Source organism: Lepidochelys kempii, chromosome 13, assembly GCF_965140265.1.
Source record: "Lepidochelys kempii isolate rLepKem1 chromosome 13, rLepKem1.hap2, whole genome shotgun sequence".
NCBI classification, from domain to species: domain Eukaryota; kingdom Metazoa; phylum Chordata; order Testudines; family Cheloniidae; genus Lepidochelys; species Lepidochelys kempii.
This window is the reverse complement of record NC_133268.1, coordinates 1,728,389-1,750,227: the sequence shown is the minus strand read 5'-3', so window position 1 is coordinate 1,750,227 and position 21,839 is coordinate 1,728,389. Positions and strand designations below refer to the sequence as shown.

The 21,839-nt window shown below is 43.2% G+C and overlaps 1 protein-coding gene across 1 annotated transcript in view; it reads left to right on the top strand.

Moving 5' to 3' along the window:
- Nucleotides 1-20,533, top strand: part of EFCAB8 (EF-hand calcium binding domain 8) — a 37,957-nt gene extending 17,424 nt beyond the window's left edge. The window contains exons 12-27 of the mRNA XM_073308876.1: nucleotides 3,292-3,359; nucleotides 4,632-4,780; nucleotides 5,872-6,009; nucleotides 8,024-8,131; nucleotides 8,305-8,532; nucleotides 9,013-9,083; nucleotides 9,518-9,722; nucleotides 11,732-11,986; nucleotides 12,436-12,576; nucleotides 12,671-12,892; nucleotides 13,291-13,452; nucleotides 16,560-16,728; nucleotides 17,927-18,059; nucleotides 19,175-19,379; nucleotides 19,507-19,605; nucleotides 20,030-20,533. Of these exons, the coding sequence (XP_073164977.1) occupies nucleotides 3,292-3,359; nucleotides 4,632-4,780; nucleotides 5,872-6,009; nucleotides 8,024-8,131; nucleotides 8,305-8,532; nucleotides 9,013-9,083; nucleotides 9,518-9,722; nucleotides 11,732-11,986; nucleotides 12,436-12,576; nucleotides 12,671-12,892; nucleotides 13,291-13,452; nucleotides 16,560-16,728; nucleotides 17,927-18,059; nucleotides 19,175-19,379; nucleotides 19,507-19,605; nucleotides 20,030-20,236 (2,560 nt within the window). The 3' untranslated portion in view covers nucleotides 20,237-20,533. The remainder of the gene's footprint in view (nucleotides 1-3,291; nucleotides 3,360-4,631; nucleotides 4,781-5,871; nucleotides 6,010-8,023; nucleotides 8,132-8,304; nucleotides 8,533-9,012; nucleotides 9,084-9,517; nucleotides 9,723-11,731; nucleotides 11,987-12,435; nucleotides 12,577-12,670; nucleotides 12,893-13,290; nucleotides 13,453-16,559; nucleotides 16,729-17,926; nucleotides 18,060-19,174; nucleotides 19,380-19,506; nucleotides 19,606-20,029) is intronic.
- The last annotated feature ends 1,306 nt before the right edge of the window (nucleotides 20,534-21,839 follow it).

The following is a 21,839-nucleotide window of genomic DNA, read 5'->3' as shown; positions in this document are numbered from 1 at the left end:
CAGGTGAATGTAAATTGGATGGAACTGGGCAGCAAAATTCTGATCCAAAGTTCAGCTCACCCCAAAGTTAACATCAGAGATGGGGAGGGGAGTTTGCATCCAATGTTTCCAGTCCAGGCCTATCGCTAATTCAAATGTTTCAGGGGTTGGATCTAGAGTAATACACATCCGGCAGGACAAGCACAGGGTGAAGACCATGTTTCTGAAAGTGTTTAAGGAAGGGGAAGATGAGGTTGTCTTGAATACATTGCTAGTGTTCACAAGCTGTATACACTGTGTACCCCAGCTGCCATTCACCTCCCTCGTTTCTCTCTACCCTTCACTCCTTCCTCTGATTATTCTCTTTGCAGCCTTAGCTCATCTCCCTTTTCCTTTAATCCCCTTCTGCTTTCTACATACCCCTCTCTCCTCCTTCTTTGTCTTTTCTTCCTCAATCCTTTCTGCTTTTTTCATTCCTTCTTTCCCAGCCCTTGTCATCTCTGTATTCTGTCCCTGTCCTTCTCTGCTTTCAAAGTGCATTAGGGCTGGCAGCAGTCCATCGCCTCCTGAAAGCTAATGGGGTGCAGCAGAAAGCCCAGTAGTTAGCTAGCATCCTGGCAACAGGCCAAATACATATTTCAGCAGCTGGCTCACTGTAAATTGTGCAGATAGCGGCCAATGGTTTGAATCCACAATTTTACTCCCTCTGCAATTTTCCCTGGCCCCTGGTAATCACCATTTTCTCTCCCCTTTCCCAATACATGCAATGCTTTGCTCCACTAGAGCAGCACCCTGCCCAGACTTCATTTCTTTCCTTCTCAGAAATCAATCCCTCTGACAATGGTGGCTATTGCTCTTGAAAAGGCTCAGTTATCTGTTGACCTGGAAATCGCAGGCCTCTGCATCTGCAATCTGTCCAAACGATCATGGAATAACAAAAGATGTGAATGCTAAATAACCACCTCCAGGAGTCGAGTTTAAACTCTCAATCGCATGCTGCTGACACCTGGGTGTTGAAACTCATCTGTCTTTGGAGCCTCTGGAGAGAGTAATGCCAAGTCTTCTGTTGATAATGCATATAATTTAACAATCTCTCTGTTTGGTCATGGTGTTCTTACTGTAGAAATATGTTCCTCTAGTGACAGATGGGTTTAAAGGAAAGGATTCCAGTGATTTGTGAATGTAAAGATGGTGTGTGCGGGACTACATTGGGTTCGTCTGCATTTAATACTAAACAAACTTGCTTTATTAATGGATTTGTCTGCAGTTCTGATGATTGTGCATCCTTAAATCCAGAGACGTTGTCCCATGCTGTATCTGTATGTTGGGTAATTTCTGAAGAGTTGTGTGGTGGTGTGTGTGTGTCTCTCTCTCTCTCTTTTTCTCTGGCCTAATTCAAGAAAATCTGGATTAATGCTAAAATAGCTATTTCAGAATTTCATGACCCCCGGTTGCGAAGCGGCAGATTTACCAGCAGGTGGTGCTACGGGGCTTTCCTTTACCTGCGAAGAGAGAATTACTGGTTTTGTTCCTTTATGTAGATGAGAGCTGTGTGAGCAATTCACACTGAACAGTTTATTTGGCAGCTTTAGCCTGGATCATTGCAGCATTTTTATTATGCTATTTGTATGGAAGTTTTGTGTGAATAAATTCCAGCCTGCGGGTCACTTGCTAACTAACCCCTTGAGTATTCATAACTTGGTATTTAAGTTGTGCTGCTGGTTAACTAAGTTTCATGGTATTGTTTTGGTTTGTTGGCAAGGTGGCCGAACGCTTATGAGTTCTGATCCAGCTTCCTTTCAAACAGTAGCTTGGTTAGTGATTGAGCGGACCTTGGGTCATATGGCAGGCTTAGAATTTGCTCTGTGTCCATTTGTATTGCAAATCTTTGCTCGTGTGTGTTCATGATGAGGGGATAAAAAGGACACAGTCAGAGAGAGATTTTATTTAGAAATCATCTAATTGTTTGCAAGTGTTTTTTCTCTCGTGAAGACCGATTTCTTCATTTCTAATGGTCTCCACTCGTGAGCTAGCTATTGAGGTTACTGTTCCAATGCAGCTGAGTCTTTTGCTCTGCACCAATCCCATTTTTATGGTTTTCACCCTTGTGCTCCCCCCCCCAACTCATTATTTTTAACGGGTGCTGCTTTTGCTTTTAGAAGTGGGTTGTGTACCTTGAAATGGGTTGGTGGAAGTCACGGAATTGACAGCTGTCAGTGGGGTGAATTGTCCCCCTGGGGTCCGAATATCATCTGAGATGGAGCTCCAAGGACTCAAAAATAATAGAACAGCACACTGCCCAGATCTTTATTTCATTTCCTTCTCAGAGAACAATCCCTCTGACAATAGGTGAGCCGAAGCTTCTCTGCAGGTGTTTTCTCTTCGAGTGTCGGGCGTTATTCTTCTGTTATGACCCCCGGCTCTCAGATAATAAATCACTGAATAGTCCCAGCCCGGGCCTTGTCCTGCTCTTGACTATTGTACTACCCATAAGAATGGGTTCGGGGATGGTTGTGTTCAGCTCCTTCCTTACAGGCTGCTCCATTTCTTCTCTTTATATGAATGCTGTTGCATTTCCTCTTTGCCAGCCACCAAGGGGCACGTTCTCTGTGATCCTGCCTCTCCTGGTTAACTTCTCTTTTTCTCCCCCCGACATAGCACTTCTCCGCCTTGAGTTTTCACCCTGCTCTTCCTCTCTCTTTGCAACTTCTTTTCTGCTTGGTCACCCTAACCATATGTAGAAGCCCAATGCAAGAGGCCCTAGCAGTCGGGAAGTGAGTCTGCCTCCCCTTCCTGTCCTATTCTCGCAGAGGGTGAAAGGGCCTGCAGTATTTCCCCCCTGGGCTCCTGCTGGTGACAGTCGTAAGTTATGGAACTTGTATGGGATGTGGAGACCCAAACAGTCCCTTGTTCTGCTTGTGCTGAAGGCCAGCCCTGGCCCCTTCTCTTCCTTAATCGTTTCTTCTTAGAGATGGGTCTGAGCTACACCCTTCGGAGGGGGTCTTTTCCAAAGTTTGGGGATGTTTTGGATCGGGGGCTTCAGTTTGAGCTCATTGTAGGGCAGGTTACAGAGTTTCGCTAATTTTATAGAGCTCTCTTGCTGTTCCTTCTGGTTCTCCATGCTTCTGTCTGTATTTCCCCCTTTTCTGACCACCCCACCTATGCAGGAGGTCCCCTGTTTAATCAGCATAAAGTGTCCTTCACACAAGTGATGTATTTTCCACAGCCTTGCCCACCAAATCTGGAATATGTTTTAAAAGGGCCAGCTGTGGTTCTTGCAAAAGTCTGTTCATTTTATTTTCTCTGTTCTAGATCATCAACGATTGCTTTAAAGAAAGGCATTCTCTGCTTCGATTATTCACCTGAGATGAACGTGCTTGGTAAGTCACCATCATCAAAGCCCATTTTTCACCCCACTGATCTCTGCACTCCATCTATAGTTGCTGTGTTGAAAGCTTTGATAAAAAGGCAAGTGTTGGGAAAGAGTATGAGTTCAAATACAGAGAGCCGTGTCTTAAGCAGCCATGTAGGGGACAAGCAGAAACTGGTTACTTTAATGACAGGTTTCAGAGTAACAGCCGTGTTAGTCTGTATTCGCAAAAAGAAAAGGAGTACTTGTGGCACCTTAGAGACTAACCAATTTATTAGAGCATAAGCTTTCGTGAGCTGTGCTCACGAAAGCTTATGCTCTAATAAATTGGTTAGTCTCTAAGGTGCCACAAGTACTCCTTTTCTTTCTGGTTACTTTAATGGCAGTGGCCTCATCATAATGGTGGAGTTTGGGACTCTCAGATCATGGGGTTCTATCTCTGACCACGTGGGCTAATAGCCATTGATGGACCTATCCTCCAGGAACTTATCTAGTTCTTTTCTGAACCCGGTTATAGATTTGTCCTTCACATCATCTCCTGGCAGGAGTTCCATAGGTTGATTGTATTCTGTATGTGTGAAATTTACCTCATGTAAAAGCCAGCACACGGCCTATATGGTATTCCATTTCAATCCCACTGAAACCCTCAAAATAGGGGTTAAGTGGAGCATGGGCAATGAGATTTTTCTTCTGCCTCCTGCTCTTAGTGGCCTGAGTAAATTTTTCAGTGAAGCTATCAATCAGCAAAAAAAATCAATACAAATTCCCTACGTCATCATCCGTAGAGAAATGTGAGACACCTGACATCTGAATCCCTTTACGTGTACTTGCATTGCAGACTAAAGCATGTGACACTGTGTTTCTCTGGTGGAATCTGTCGCTCTCTAAGCCAGTTTTAGAATGCTGTAATATTTCAGACTAGAAATAGGAGACTTAGTGACGACACACAGGCTTGGCCTTATTTAAGATTTATAGCACATGTAGGAAAAAAACCTATTTTAAAATAACTATCCATTGGAGATTGTGGAAGAACACACACTGTTTGGATACAGTGAACTCTCCCAATCTGTGCTTCACCCCCTATTACTCATCTCATGGTCCTAGGTTTTCTCCTCTGTGTGTCAAGTGTGGTAATTACTTTGAATTCGAACAAGGAGACAGGTTAGGTTTGGGCCTAAGCGTCTTCTGATGTCCTGTTCCAGTGTTTCCTTCATGGGATGCTGGAGAAGTTAGGTACGTCCTTGCCTTCTTTTGTAACTAAAATGTATTTTCTTTACATTAGTGACCGGGGGATTGGATCCACTGGTTAGAATATGGAATCCATTTGTTACCAACAGCCCCATAACGCTGATGAAAGGCCACGTTACTGCTGTGACTCACATCATAGTCAATGGAAAGAGAAACACCATCCTCAGCATCTCCAAAGACAAAGTACAAAGTCCGGATTAAAGGAAAAATGGCTTGTTGCATTTGCAGCCGTATATTTCTGTGCTCGGGCAATGGGAAAGCATCGTCCTCTAAATATCAGTAGAACTTACTAGATGACACTTCTGTGGGTATGATGTGTGCAGGAGCTGTGCCTGAATGACCAGCTGGATTTGTATTAGGTTTGAGAGAGATTCTTTAGTGCTAGACGTGGGATCAGGAGAGAGGAGCCTTTGGTGTAATTAGTACGTGCTCTTCAAAAAGAGGTTAAACGTTGGTGAAACTAGCTTGGCTGAATAGAAAACTACATCTTTGCATCCTCTGTGGGCCAGGTGCAGGGTACCGAGGGGCACCAGAATCAGTTAGTCAAATATTATAGCTGCCAGGAGCCTGGGAAGCTCCCACATCTGTTTAGTTAGGGGCTCCCAAAACATGAAAATGCAGTTTGCTCCTCCTTGCCTTCCTCTGGCCCTGTTTGTCTTAACCCCATCAAAACCCAGAGCAAATCAGTAACACTGCTCAGTCCCTGGCCATCTTCAGTGATGCCATTCCACCTTTGTTTGTAGCTCCATCTTGAGCAGATGTCGGGTACAAAGAGCCTTTGTTATTGTATCCTTGTCTGTTGTGCTCAGCTCACTAACATTGGTGGGAGGAAGAACAAGGGCAGTAGAAAAGGCTAAAATATTAAGATTTTAGCTTTAGCTTTGAATCTCCTTGTAGGTTGTGGGTTTGAACCAACCCCCCTAAGCATTCCATTCATATAGCTTGTATTGTAATTTAAAGCTAGTGCAGCTTCATACTTTAATGCTGCCTTCTCTGGAATTCTGCAAGCAAAACAAAAATTTCCTGGAGAATGTTGATATTTGGTTTCCTTGGGGAAGGCGGTGTCTATCTGGTAGGTCCTTTGCCTCCATTCCTGGGCTATTGCAGTGAACGAAACCTTACATTGGGATTGTGCATATGTTTGGATATTGGCCTGAACGTATGGGAAAAGTGTATTTCCTCTGGGTTGAACTGCCAAACAGCATGAACTCTCTAATGTGCTTCACAAATGCCTTAATCCCTTTGACTTCTGGTTTCTTTCCTGCATCCTTCAGAATATCCGTGTTTGGGATTTGCTTGATCACTTTTGTCTCCAGTCCATTCCTGGCAGGACTATCTCGTTAGGAAATTGCCCGATTGTTGATGCCTATTACAGCGAGTTAAACAATATGCTTATCTGCACCACCTTCAAGGTGAGTTAGTTATTTTACCATTTAACAGAAGACATAATGTACCCTTTTCTTTCACAAAAGGAAAAAACATATTTTTTCTCCTTTCTTTGCTCATCTTTCTCGCAGACATCAGTGAGGGATTAATTTTTGACTGAAGTTCAAAGACTTAGTCTTGTTGATTTAAATTCACTCTTGTGCAAAGGGCCAACTCAAGGCTTATGCACCGTTTAAATCTTTAGGGCTTACATGGGACTGGGGCTGGGTAGGAAATGTCTTTCCCAACCTGCAAATGGTTTTGAGAGTTTGAAAATGTTACCATCAGCATGGGAATGGAAGATTGAAATCTTGACTGTTCACAAATGAAAAAAACCGGAAAGCACATCCCTGTTTGAGCCGGGAGGTCTGGCATCGACATACCTGAGCTAGTTCTGCTCAAGCGAGCACCCAAACATAGCGGTGTGGTTGGAGGTGTTGTGGGGGCTAGCGGCTCAAGTACAAACCCAGGGAACCGGAGTTGCTGTCTGTGCTGTCCTGGCTTCGGAGCAGAACCAGGGCAGGTTTTTGTACACCAGCAAGGAATCACGCCTCCCGGCTCGAACAGACGTCGTGTAAGCTCTTGGTTGGGGTCAATTGAAATGTTTTTTTGTTTTGATAATTTTGAGATGTCTGATTTTGGCCCTTTTTTTCTTTTTTTTTAAACTTTTTCAGTCCGTCTCGCTTAAGTTTCAAAATGAGAAGTTGTTTTGAACCGCAGAACCAGTATTTTTCTTTTTGAAAATGTTAAAATGAAATGTTCCAACTATTTTTCAAAGTTTTTTTTCCTCTACGTTTTGTTGAAGGGGGAAACTTGCTGAAGCAGACCCCGTTTCATCAGCAGGTTGTGTTTCACCAAATTGACATTTCTGTTGAAAAACCATCAAAAAATCCCAACCAGTCCTTCATGGGGCCTTGTGCCTGAGGTGAATGTCCACCCACTGAGACACAGCATGGCCTAGTGGAGACAAACTCAGGAGCATGTACTTTTTAGTTTCGTTTCTGCAACTGGCATGCTTTGTGGCCAAGTGGAGGTCAACTAACTTCATTCTCTGTACTGCAAAACTGGGACAGTGGTACTCTCTAGCTACCTCACAGGGATATTGTAAACAAGATTTTGACTGAAATTCTCATCTTGCTCAAGTGAACAGAGCATCAGTGGGACTGCTCACGTTCGTCAGGGGAGCAGGGTTTGGCCCTCTGTTGAGGTCTGATCCTGCAGAGTCCTGAGTGCTTTCCACAGGGTGCCATTAGTTCCTATTGAAGTCAATGGGAACTGCATGAGCACAGCACTTTGCAAGGTCCTGCCCATAAGTGTTTTTATAGTGCTTTGATGACATAAAGTGCTAAATGCTGTCAGTGATACATGGTGGCGGTATTAGTAAATGCTGGATTTTTATTCAGTAGGCGGTTTGGAATAGAGATGCAGATATTCACTGACCGTGTCTGGGGATGGACGCGGATCCAAATTCTATATCTGGAGCCCTGCAGATCTGCGTATATCCCTGGGTATATGTGGACCATCTTTGAGGATTGCAGATCAGACATGGTTACAAATTTTGTATCCACGCAGGGCTCTGCAGGCCAACTGATGCTCTGACATCAGTTCCAGATATCCCCCCCTAGAAGAAGGAATAGCTGGATGTAACCGAACGTTCCTTCCAGTGTATCTGCAGGAGGATGGCCATCCTGAAAAAACATTATAGTCTGGGTATTTCAATGGAGGAAAGTGGCACTTTGGTATCAGTAACACAGCAGTGCAGATGTTCTTGAGGTCCTGGTTTATTTTTCTTTGGGGGGTATAGTAATATTGGGGGGCTATCTTTGCTGATGGTTTCCCTGTTCTTGAAGCATGTAGATACCTTTAGTCTATGTTCCATTCACTGCCTAGAGGTGGCAGCTCTGATTCATATAATTCATCTTTTATTCAAATCCTGATGGTTCTTTTTGCAGAAATGTTTGTTTCTGCAGTTTATGGTTTTTTAAATCTATTTCAATCCAGATTGGAATTTTCTATGGAGATTTAGAATTCATGGAAACCATTAACTCAGAAGTCACGTCCCATGACCAGCCGCTATGTACAGCCCTGTATAACAGGAACTTCAAACAGGTGAGTGCCAGGATTATAAACTGCCTTAATATCTGTGGTCACTAATAAACTGCCGTAATGACATATCAATGTCTAATGCACTGATCTGCTCCCCTCCTTTATATCTTATGACCTTGAAATGCTGAGAACTTGATAGATTGACAATATGTACTTCTTCATGGTGGTCTGTGCAGGTGGTGAGTGGTTGCCATCGTGGGATGGTCAGAGTCTGGGATATCATGACTGGGCAAAAGATGATGCAGTTTATGACCTCGGAGGGCAAGCACACTGAAATAACAGCAATGGCTTTTGATGGGCCGGAGAGACGCCTCATCACTGCTTTGAAAGATGGGACAATCAAATTCTGGAACTTCAACAATGGGGCCTGTCTGCTTGAGATGCCTTACTTGGATAAAACGGAGGTCAGCACCGCATGAAAGGAGAGAGATGTGTTTTATCAGCGCTTGTCACGTCCATCTCTCCTCTGCTCCAGCCTGGAGTAGAAACACCGTTTCATTATCCTTGATTCAGCTTGCCAGGGAGCAGAGGGTGGTGCTACCATAGTGTTTTATCTCCTAGGATAAGTAAGTGGGAGAAGACTGACAGACTGAAATACCAGTAACAATTTTACTTGGAAAAGGGGCCCTTTTAGGGCCAGACTATCAAACTGTCTGTAAAAACCCTGCAAACGTTGCAGAGGCATCCATTGTGCATATAAAACCTGCCTTCCTACATGTAGTTTGACCAAGTGTGACAGCAGTGATGGGTAATTTGGTGCACAATTATCTGATTTGTGCAAATTTTGCACAAATGGGGGAAGTGTGGATTTTGCATATGTGAGCAGATGTTTTCCAGGCAATTACTAGTTATAACTTAGCATTGTGTCTGTGTCTTTCCTGTAGATCAGTGGAATTCTGTATATCAATCTGAAGATATATGTGACTGGGTGGAGTAAAAGAGTTACATGGTACCTGTAAGTAGGAAGTGGGCAGGGGTTACACGATCCAATGTAAAAATGTATTTCCTTGGTTCCCATTGCTGGCTCGTTATCTCTAACCCTGCTGTGTACCAAATGTTTCCTTAAACATACCAATACCTAAAAGGTGAAGTAGATTATGGTCTGGAGAGGGATTTGTTGTACTTTACAGTCCACTTCCTTCTAACTTCATTAAATACACTGGTTTCAGAGTAACCGCCATGTTAGTCTGTATTCGCAAAAAGAAAAGGAGGACTTGTGGCACCTTAGAGACTAACCAATTTATTTAAGCTTTCGTGAGCTAAAGCTCACTTCATCGGATGTACAAAAGCTTAAATAAATTGTTTAGTCTCTAAGGTGCCACTAGTACTCCTTTTCTTTTTATTAAATACACTGTTCTTCCTGGATGACTGTTTGATCTTGCTTACCAGAGATGTGAAAGAAAATGAGGTAATTGAATACAAACACTGGAAATCCTACCACTCAGAGGACATCTTATCTATAGCCAAATACAACAGTCAACTCTTGGCTACTGCCTCCTGCGATGGAGATGTAGTGATCTGGAGTACAGACTCGGGACAGGCAGTCTGCAGGTTTAACGCATCCCAGAGTCCTTTGACCCTTAAGCCAAACAGGGTAAGTTCAAGAACAGCTGCCCAGCTCTGTTTCCTACACAATTCAGTGCTGCAGTATGTTAAAGATGCCTTCCAATTACTGTTAAATTGAGGGGATGCGTGCACTACATTATAACAGGGTCAGCTTGTCCAGCTTAACCTGTGGAAGTCATTAACAGGATGTTGTGAAGGCCAAAAGTATAACTGGGTTCAAAAAGCATTATAGACTTTAAAGCCAGAAGGATCATGATCATCTAGTCTGACCTGTGCATTGCGGGCCTCACCCACCCACTCCTGAAATAGAGCCATAGCTTCTGGCTGAGGTACTGAAGTCCTCAAATCATGATTTAAAGACTTCAAGTTACAGAGGACCCACCATTTACACTAGTTTAAATCTGCAAGTGACCCATGGCCCAAATTGCAGAGGAAGGCAAATCCCAAGGTCTCAGCCAGTCTGTTCATGGATAAGTTCATGGAGGATAGGTCCATCAATGGCTATTTGCCAAGATGGTCAGGGACACAGCCCCATGATCTGGGTGTCTCTAATCCTCTGACTACCAGAAGCTGGGCCTGGAGGACAGGGGATGGATCACTAGATAAATTTCCCTGTTCTGTTCATTCCCTCTGAAGCACCTGGCATTGCCCACTGTTGGAAGACAGGATAGTGGGCTAGAAGGACCATTGGTCTGACCCAGTATGGCCGTTCTTGTGCTGTTATGATTTACAGTTAGAAAATATATTATATTATTTTATTTAAAAAAAAAGTTTAATTTGTTGCTCATCAAAATTAGGTACGGATGATAGCTGGAGCCAGGCTGTGTGCCTTTAGTTCTACGAACGTTCTGCAATCCTGATTTATAACGTCCCCGCTCTTCCATTTCCTGAATGGGGACCTGGAGATCTGATGAATTTTACAGTTGTTTTGTGCTATTGGACACAAGATGGATCCTCTACACACTAAGTTGGGAGTGATAGAGAAGTTATCCAAATAAAATTATGAATATTAATAATACTCCAGCCAATCGGAAACAAGATAGTTAAAGTACAGTCAATTGTGTTTTTAATCAGTCTCTTGGTCTCTAGTTGGTTGAGGCACAGAACAAGTCTGTGCTTGTCCACATCAGAGCACGCTCATCTCAGCTGAAACAGCAGCTGTCCTATCACTGGAACAGATTGAAATTGTGGAGCATGAAGAGTCACTTGATGTTTCATCCGCATGTCAGTGCCCAGAATTCTGGTTTAGCTCTTACAGAACAGAGCTAGCATCTGCACACTGGGGGACAGCATAGATCTGTGGTGTGCTTTGTAAGATGCAGCATGTTTTCATAGGACTGGAAGGGACCTGGAGAGGTCATCTAGTCCAGTCCCCTGCAATCATGGCAGGACTAAGTATTATCTAGACCATTCCTGACAGGTGCTTGTCCAGCCTGCTCTTAAAAATCCCCAATGATGGAGATTCCACAACCTCCCTGGGCAATTTATTCCAGTGCTTAACCACTCTGACAGGTAGGAAGTTTTTCCTGATGTCCAACCTAAACCACCCTTGCTGCAATTTAAGCCCATTGCTTCTTGTCCTATCCTCAGAGGTTAAGAACAACAATTTTTCTCCCCCCTCCTTTTGTTCCAATGCTTTACAAGGCTGGATTGTGGGAAGCTTTGACCACTATGAACCCTCAGATCTTGTATTGAAAATATATTGCATTGGTATCTGTTCCACATGTTAAAGGCTCATCCTTCTCTCACTGAAGTCACAGAAGTTATGAATGGGAGAAAGATCAGACCCTAATTTAGTCCCACTGGCAGCTACTTCTCAATAGAAACAGGGATTCTACTTCTCCTTAAGCTACTGCAGCAGAAAAGTGATGTTGCTGGCCAGAATGGCTGGGTCTGCTTTGCAAGTGAAGAACCCATTGCTGCTTCAGTCATGCAGCCCAGCAGGTGGGATGGGATGTAGCAGTTTGAAGAAGGAAGATGGGAAAAGTCTCTAGGGACAGTTTCACCCTGAATGCAATTTTTGTTCCCATTGCTTAGGTGTTTACTGAGAGTAAGGAAGATCCCAGCAGAGGAAACATCCCAAAGAAACCATCAGTATCCATAAAGCTGAGCGGTTATGCTGAATCTGGGAAAAAGAGTTGGGCAGGCTCGAGGACTAACGCCTCAACTAGGCTTTCAGCGACTGGGAAGCCTTCGGTTTCCTTTTTTGGCCAAGGCAGAAATTTGGCTCCTGCTCCATCTGTTATAAGACAGTCCAGAGAAAAGCAACGGGATCAAGCTAAAGCACAGCAGGTATGGTTCTGTGAAGGCTCTTGTGCTTTAGGCTAAACCCACAACAAGCTCTGGCTTGTTCCAAGCTGGGGTGAAGACATGTCACAGCGTAAGCATTGTTGTCTTTTACACAGTGAACCACACCATAAACAGCAAATGGTAAAAATTCAAGGTGGTTTCCTGGTACTCTTGCTTCTTTTCACTCCCCACCCACCCCCTGCTGCCACTGCATGGTTCTTACACAGCTCTCTGCTTCTTTTGGCCCTTACTCACCTCTGTAAGGGGGTCTCATGACTTGGCCTTATAACGAGAACTTCTTGTAGTTAAGGTTGAAAGAAATATTGGCCCCTCAAAAAATCACTGTCATGTCTTACCACCCTGCAGAGACTGCTGTCAAGAAGAGCAGAACCTAATCAGCCTCCGGTGAAAGGCCTGGCTATAGGTATGTGGTGGTGTTTTTGATTCTGTAGGCAAAGCCTCCAGGAGGGGAAAATACTGACAGAGACAGTGATTCTCCCAAAGACCAAGATACTGCTGAAACCAGCAACCAAAAGCAAAACTATCCAAATTGGCAGGAAGAGTTGAAGGGCCTCCCAGCTGCTGTGGAAAAGGTTAGACATCTACATTTCTCTTTGACCTACCCAGCAATCAGAGTGGATGTGAGAGTGGACAGGGAACGTGTTGCTATGGCTTTCTCTTTTGCAGATACTTTTCCTGGAGACACGTGAGCAGTCCCCTGACACAGCCATTCTGCTAACCAGCTCTGCAGGTGGCTACATCTATGCCTGGTCAGTCAGTAGTGAAGGGGGGATGTTGGGCAAATTTCAGGCAGTACATGGTGATGATGTAAATGCAGTAGTCGGTACCATGTCCACGGATCCAGAGGACTTCATCTTGTTGACTGGAGATTCCCTAGGCTATATTAAGGTGATTGTTTTATGATATCTGAGAAACAGCCTCTTTGAGAGTCTGACTCTGAAGATAAGGAATAAAGTCATAGGATTTGTAACTTGTCTGCTGTTCAAAACAGACCAAACAGCTTGTTCCATTTGAAAGGCTGGGAAAGTAATGAGCTGTGTGAAAACTTGAGACCTTAATTTAAAACCCAGTGAATGAATGAACAAAGCTGCAGAGCAAATGGGACTATCTTTAGTCCCTAGAGATGTCACAAGAATGAAAACTGGGGGGTGAGTTATATGCATCACTCATATTATGGTGAATGGGAGCATTGTGACTGGTCACTTCCTAGCCAGTTTCAGGGGAATGTGCAACATGGTGTTTCTGTAAATGAAAATTAAAAAATTACTAACAAAGTCTCTCCTTAGATCTGGGATATCGAGAATTATTGCAAATCAAAAGAGGTAAAGAAAGTTTCCAGGGCAGGAAAGACAGAAACATCTCATAGAAATGAGAACGTGTTTCGTGACCTAATCCCAAAATATTGCAGAGTTCCTGCCGGAAAAAATCCATCTGTGGAAACTAATGAGGTAGTGCATTTCAGAATCTGTGCTGTAAAGAGTTTATACATTATATTAATTAGCAGTAGCATAGCCTTGTTTCCTTAAACTCTTCTCATCACATTCAGGGTGGGGTTGGCATTTCAAGAGTTTTCTGTAGTGAACTGAATTTTCTGCAGGCCTCTAAGATGTCTCTGCATGATAAATGGGACTTGTGCTCCTAAATCATGTAGGTGCTTTCGAAAATCCCACCCTATATCCACAAATATTGCCCACGCATTTTTAGAAGCTTATTGGAAGTCTGACTGTCAAGCTGTCTGGAGTGGCACTCAAGCATGAATACCAGCCTCAGGTCAGACTGCGTAGCAGCAGGGCACAAATCCCAAACTGGTTGAGAGTTCTATACTTAGATTTCACCAACAAAGGATCAAGTGTGAACTCCTCAAGCACTTATAACAGGCTTAACATGGAGTCACAGACAGTCCCCTTGGGTACTCCTATCTATCTTGCCACCCAGTAAACTTGCCTTTGTGTGATAGATGCTCCCTTACACCAAAAATTACAACTTCCCAGTCCCAAAGGACCAATCACTTACCCCAGATCAGCTACACCTTAGATCCTACACCAAAGACAATGCTTGTAGCCAATCCTATAATAAATTAACTAAAGATTTATTAACTAAGAAAAAGAAATGAGTTCTTTACAAAGTTAAAGCAGATAAACACATACGAATGAGTTAGTCTTAAGTTCCAAAAGGTAATAGAAGCTGTTGTAATATGCAAGCTCTATAAGCCCTTTAGGGTTAACCCAGGGCAAACAGCTGGGGATCCCTTGCTTATGCTTAGAAATCTTTGCCCCTTATTGTTCAAGCAGCATAGAGATATCAGTTTCTTCATGGTGGATTTTTATTGCCTTCCTCCCAGAGTTCAAGCTGGTGGGACGAGTGCTTGTGCATGTCTCCTCTTTGTGAGTGGGAGGGGAGCAATTAGCAAAGTCTTCTGTCCCCGGATTTTCCACAATGGCGTGTCTGATGTCTGTGGTTCTTCTTTTGCTGGGCAGGAGATGACACCCCTTGTGGAAAACTAGTATTTCACACTTGGTAAGGCTTCTCTTCTGACTGTGAGGTTTACACTTTCAGAGTAAACGCTTAAATGCTATCTTATAACCTAGGATACAGACATTAGAAGTGAGATTAATGCAGGCAGCAACTCACAAGCATTTAATAAATTCTAAACCCATTTTTCTTAATCTGATACCTGTTTTAACAATACTAACACACAGGTGAGTCAGACTGGCTTCCAGCTGTGCATTTGTCATCGTACTGTGAGGCCTAGGGGCCTTGGTGTGAGCTGGCACTTGGCCTGCCAGCGTCACAGTGACCACCTCTTGAAATATTTGGTAGATTAATTAAGCTATGTGGATTGGTCTCATTGCTTTTGGGAAGGTATCACTGGATGTGCTGATGCATGACATTATTTTCAAAATAAATACCAGGATTATTTCTCTTTTTGGAGTGACATTAGGAAAACATACCTTTCTCCTCACCCTTGGAGGTGACCTGCACTAAATTGACACCACCTCAGTGAGGAAGGGAGGAGGTTCTTCAGCCCTTCCTGGCTCAGCGAGATGTGATTTCATAGCAAGAGGGGAAAAACAAATATACTTGCCTTCTTTGAATTGAGAAATATGGGCCAAGAGGATCCTGACTTTGTAGACTCCCTAGTATTGTACTGGATACAACCCATTAGGAGATACCCAGTGGAACTGGGATACAAAAGGAAGACCTGGCCAGCTGATGCATACCGCTATCAAGATAGTTACAGATTATGGTCAAAAAGGTGTCAGAACTATAGAACCCTATAGAAAGAGGTAAACAGAGAGGTGGCAAAGTTTGCAGATGAATACTAAACTGCTCAAGATAGTTAAGACCAAAGCAGGCTGTGAAGAACTTCAAAAAAATCTCACAAAACTAAGTAATTGGGCAACAAAATGGCAAATGAAATGTAATGTGGATAAATGTAAAGTAATGCACATAGGAAAAAATAACCCCAACCATACATACAATATGATGGGGGCTAATTTAGTTACAGCTAATCAGGAGAAAGATCTTGGAGTAATCGTGGATAGTTCTCTGAAGATGTCCACGCAGTGTGCAGCGGCAGTCAAAAAAGCAAATGGGATGTTAGCAATCATTAAAAAAGGGATAGAGAATAAGACTGAGAATATCTTATTGCCCTTATATAAATCCATGGTATGCCCACATCTTGAATACTGCATACAGATGTGGTCACTGCATCTCAAAAAAGATATACTGGCATTAGCAAAGGTTCAGAAAAGGGCAACTAAAATGATTAGGGGTTTGGAACGGGTCTCATATGAGGAGAGATTAAAGAGGCTAGGACTTTTCAGCTTGGAAAAGAGGAGATTAAGTGGGGATATGATCGAGGTCTATAAAATCATGAGTGGTGTGGAGAAAGTGAAAAAGAAAAAGTTATTTACTTGTTCCCATAATATAAGAACTAGGGGCCACCGAATGAAATTAATGGGCACCAAGTTTAAAACAAATAAAAGGAAGTTCTTCTTCACTCAGTGCACAGTCAACCTGTGGAACTCTTTGCCTGAGGAGGTTGTGAAGGCTAGGACTATAACAGGGTTTAAAAGAGAACTGGATAAATTCATGGAGGTTAAGTCCATTAGTGGCTATTAGCCAGCATGGGTAAGGAATGGTTTCCCCAGCCTCTGTTTGTCAGAGGGTGGAGATGGATGGCAGGAGAGAGATCACTAGATCATTACCTGTTAGGTTCACTCCCTCTGGGGCACCTGGCATTGGCCACTGTCGGTAGACAGGATACTGGGCTGGATGGACCTTTGGTCTGACCCAGTATGGCTGTTCTTATGTCTAGCTTTATACCATTATCATTGCTGTCCACAAACCTGAAGGGATAAAAGTTTGTTTCTTGGTAGATTACGTTCTCATGGTATTTAAATACCATGGTGATAACTGCCATAAAAATAGCTGAGATAAGGTGTGGAGATTATTTATCGGTTATAAAGGTTTGTGTCATGTTTAAACAAAGCTGTTGACCTCCCAAGTGAGCATCTTCACAAATTAATTTCTCATGTCATCTGTTCTGCAGGTCCTGGATGGCTGGAGTACCACCCTTATCCCCCCAGATCTTCTAAACTCTTGGAGGGGTCATCTGAAGAACGTCTCCCACATTGTGTATGTGGAAAAGCTCAGACTAATTGTCACGTCTAGCTATGACTGCAACGTCAAACTCTGGATGCTCTCAGGCAGGCACATAGGTACAATGGTTTGGAATGCTAAAGCCATTCATACCAGCTGGTGTTTTCTAGACATCCACCTTGGTTATGAAACAGAAGAGACAAATAGATGTGTCACTTTTGCTGTCTTGTTAGATAAAACTGGCTTCCTAACTTAAGTGCAATTTGTTAACTCTAACGGATTTTTATTTGGGTAGGATGGCTGGCTCTCAGCTCAGTCTAAATTGGACCACAGCTGACCCCACCAAAAAACTACATCCTTAGAAATATTCTGAGCCCATCAATGCCGTTTTGGTTATAAGGTGAGGAAAGTGCTGCAGAACGGAAAGTGTCAGCCAACTCTCACCAAAGACTGTGAAACTAAAACTACAAGGAAGTTGTCTCATGGCTCAGGACCCAGCTGAAAATCTTCAGGGAGAACATTGCACATAAGAACGGCCAAACTGGGTCAGATCAAAGATCCATCTAGCCCAGTGTCATGTCTTCTGACAGCGGCCAATGCCAGGTGCCTTAGAGGGAACGAACCTCTGTAGGTGAGCTAGCAATGCCCAGCTGCTGCCTGAAGCCATCCCAGGCATAGTGCTATTTCTTACTAAAACATTAAAGATAAGTATGTGACAGCCCTTAGGAAGATAAAGTTGGTCTTTAGTAAAGGCTCGACTGGGAGCCTCCATGTTGTAGAAATAACACCAGTTGCATACAGTATTGCAGTTAAGAAAAATGATGCCATACAACTCCCATTTCTAGGATTTCCCCCTTTTCTGTAAATTTTACTTTAAAAGAGAAAAAGAAGATTTCAATCCAATTTGTCAATTTTTAAAAAACAATCTAATTTGTTGAGGGAAATGAAGGAAATGTTGACCAGAAATTCCATCCTGGATTGGAGAAATCTTCCTGATGAAATTTTAGTCGCAGCCAATAAGTTTCCATGGAAAGCTTCAGTTCTGATGAATTGGCATATTCTGAAGAAAAAATGTTTTGTCAATACATTTCCACCCAGCTCTAGGGATCTGTAGCATAGTGATGACCATAAAGTCCTGTGTTTATCATCGGCTTCACTTGCAAAAACCTTTGTTTCTCCAGAGATAGGAGAATTGCCAGTCATTCCAAAGGCAAACAAGAGTGAGAGGTTTGCTTGTAGGCAGTTGTTAATTGCTGTGTCTGGGTTATCCATTCAGCCCTCATTCTGACCTTTCTTTTCTGCTGGTTTAAATGGCAGGGACCTTTGGGCAGTCATTGTGGAACGTTGGGCTGCAGTATCTGAGGCCAGCCAAGGTGCCATCGGAAATCCGAAGGGTTGGTTCCACTCAAACCCTGAAAGTGCTCAATGAGGGCAAGTTCCCGCACTGGGAGTAAGTGAACTGGAATGCGTCTTTGAAGAGTCACATTTAAGCAAATGCCTTTCTTGTGTGGAGGGTAAATACGATAGCCTCTGTCTTTGTCACGTCTGGTTTCAGTATGCTGGTGCAGTCTGTATCTGAACTCAAAATAATGGACAGGGATGGTTAAAGGAACTGATTAACTCATTCATTTTTTGTCAGCAGGGTGGGGGGTAAACCCAGTAGCTGCCATGATTTGTTATAAATCTCTGTTCAGCAGGTATTCAATCTCTTTCTCCATGGTTCCAAGTTGGATTTTTAGGGCTGTCTCTCTTGGACTATATTTACACTAGCATTTTTGTCAGTAAAACCACACCCCTGACTGACACAAGTTTCACCGACAAAAGTGCTGGTGTGGAGCGTCTCCTGCCAATATATCTACCGCTGCTTGTTGGGGGTGGTTTAATTATGCTGACAGGTGAGCTCTTGCCCATCAGCATACATGGGAGACCTTACAACAGGTACAGCTGTGCTGCAGTAAGGTCTGCAGTGTAGACATATAGCCTTGGACTTTTGGGGGTCTGTAATATTTAGACTTGAGATAAATTCAATCAATTTTTCCATTCCCAAAGGGTTCCATTCACAAGAAAAATGTATGGAGCCTTATCGAAAGCATTCGATATGTCTCTGTTTCTAGGGCTGCTCTGAGAAGATTTGTTCTTTGTCTGACTGGACACTAAATTCCATAGGTCTAGTCCTGTCCTCACATACACCCATCAGCTCTGGTTGAAACCACTGAGAGTAGTGAGGGCAGAGCTGGGCCTCGGGAGAGCAGCCAGTGTTAGAAGTAGAAGTGCTGAGTCCCACCACGAACTAGGAATTGCAGAGAGCTGAGAAAATATTAGATAAGAGGGCAGGGAGGGGCGAATGAGAAACGATGCTGACTTTTCCTAAACCCAGAGAGGCTCCAGTTCAAGTCCTCTCTTATTTTATCCTAATTATTTTGCGTAGTCCAAATGCAGCATCTGCTTTAAATATTTCCTAGTTCAATGAGTAGGGTGGGCTCCATTCTGCTGCATTAGGGAAGAGGGGAAAGGCTATTAGTTTGCTGTGGAAGTTTAATCCTCTCCTTATGCCTTTGTGCCCAGAGATACTCGAAGCATTATGCATGTGCTTAGCCAGGAGAGGAGGCAGCATTCCATGCTGACGAATTTATTGCGAGGAAAATCAGACCTAATCTTAGATTTTAATCTGAACTTTAAAAAAATGATCCAGAAAGAGAAGCGACTGACCCGTTATATGGATGAACAAATTGAGGCCGAGTGGCACCAGTGGGAAAAGAAGGGGAAGCTGGTGAGGAAACCAGTGATGTTGTCTGACATGCTGTTTAAAAGGGACAATGTACAGAGGGCTGGAGGGAGAATCTTGCACAGGGAAACAAATGTAGTAAACTGCCTTCTTTTTACTGTAATTATCACAGAAGAGTGAGATCCTGGGCTCCTCCTACAAGCAAAAAATGAGGCGTCATTTATCTGAATTCCTCCCAGATGTAAAAGCCTGTGTTACCAACAAAGAGCAGGTAAGTTAATGTCTTTCCACTGGAAGCTACACCCTCAGGGCCTGAATATCTGAGGGAGATGTCTTTAGTCCTTGACAATGGAAAGATAGTTTCAGATATAGGCACTGCAGAGGAGAGGGATCTTGCACAAATGGTAAGATGGACAGGAGCAGAAAGGAGGCAAATGATAGGAATGTGAAAAGAACAGAAGTTGGGTAGAGGCAGGTAGGACTTAGGATGGAGCAGAGGTTCTAAAGGAAGGCAGGCAATTTTTGGATGTTGAACAGGAGGCTGATGGGGGCCGGGGGGGGGGGGGGCGCAGTACAGTCATTTTTTTGTGCTACTGCTGCCTGTTTTCCTTCTACGACTGCTACAGAACAAGGCCTGAAAGTGCAAAAAAAAGCCTCTAAAAATTTCCAAACAAGACTTCTTTTGTCTCGTCCAGGCCAGGGTCTATCACTGTATCCAGTATGCTGACCTGCAGAATGTCACTCCTCCTCCAGTTCCTGAGATGTTGGTAGAGATGCAACAATTTCAAGCAAACTTTAGGAGAAAATCAAGGTCAGGGAAAAGGTTATCAGCTGTCATTTCTCACAAGCTAAATCTGAAAACCCATCAACAAAGTAAACTGTCTTCACGCACAAAAGACTGAACTTCACTGAAAGAAGCTGATATGGTCCTTTGAAATAGATTGACATGTAATAGGGGAAAAATGTGTAGGATATGTGAAAAACCTAACTCTGTTTTCTTAACAGATGCTAGAGTCCATACAATATATGGGCATCATTTATAGCTTGTAAGAGTCATAGACATTCTAGCCATCTGGTTTTATAAATGTTAGAAACAATTTTTGAACAGGTAACGTATTTGAGAAAATGCAGGATCTTGCAAATAAAGGAAACATTTATTTTATGTGCTAGCTTGGAGTTTAATGCACTGCATGTTTTTCTTCGTGAATGAGACATGGAGCCTTGAAATGTTGCCAGTTGGAGTAATTCCACCTGTTAAATGCACCTTGTTGAAGAGCTGCAGAAAACCAGGATGGAATCTTTCACAGAGCTCTCAATACCAGAATGCAGCGGCCTTCATAAAGAAGTTAGGGTTGGCAGCTTCTAGATACATTACACGTCATTGGCAGGGTTGTCCTGGGTATGTAGCGAGGCGCCCCTCTGCTCCCAACAGTTAGTGTGATGTGTAATCACGAGGAAAAAGTCTCAACTTCATCATATGTCTAAAGTATTTAATACTAATATCTTCCTAAGAGCTGTGTAGACTGTTACAACATCTCTGTAAGACAGGCAAGGGTTTCCATTTTCTAGGTAGGTAGAGGGTAAGTGACTTGCCCAGTGCTGCAGTGGGCCAAAGGAAGAGTTGAGAATGGCCCCACCTTTTAGCCATTAGACAATGCTGTCCCTTACTTGATTAGCTTCTTCTACAAAGAAGTGTAATATTCTGCTGATATTGACTAGACAAAGTGGTAAAAAAAGCTTTAAAGGGATCTTTGTGACTCAGGGAGCAGGTGTCTCAGGGCATATAGGTATAACCCAAGTGGTGTCCTCACTAAATCATGAGGTAAAAATGTGTGTTAGTTGATAAAAACAGCTCTGGAATAAATCTGGTAAACAAAAGAATACGACGGGATATTGCTGCCACCTGGCAGGCATCAAAGATCAGAGGGCACGTGATCTACAGGTGCTGAATCGCATGGACTTGCTCAGTATATCAACTGTAGAGCCCCTTGCCGCTCCTCCCCGCTGCCTACTGATGCTGAGCGTCTCAGCTCCTCTTTCGGCATGTGCAGAAATATGTGTATACTGGGGAAAACCAGGTTAGTTACGTTTCAAGATCTCCGAGAGAGCTAAGCCAAACCAGCTTAGTTCAAAACCTGACTGGGGAAAATCCCTCTTTTTTCCATTAAATGTTTGCAAGTTACCTCAATATTTCCAGGTTCCTGTGCCATGTATCGTCCTTTTCTGATCTTAAAAAATTCGGACTGAAATCTAAAGAGGGGGTGACATGAGCAGAATTATTTTTATACTCCCCATGGACCAGCTATCAGAAAAGGGGGTTTTACTGCAAATAAGTGAAGAGTTTCTCTTGGGTTTAATTTGCTGCTATCAATCCATTTTAAGGGAGAGAATCCTGTAGACTACAAAAGGAAAAACCTTGAGATAGGTGCGATCACAATTACAAACACTGACTAACTGTAACTCTGTTCCCATGTGGAGTGTGTGTAAGTCATCACAATCATCTTC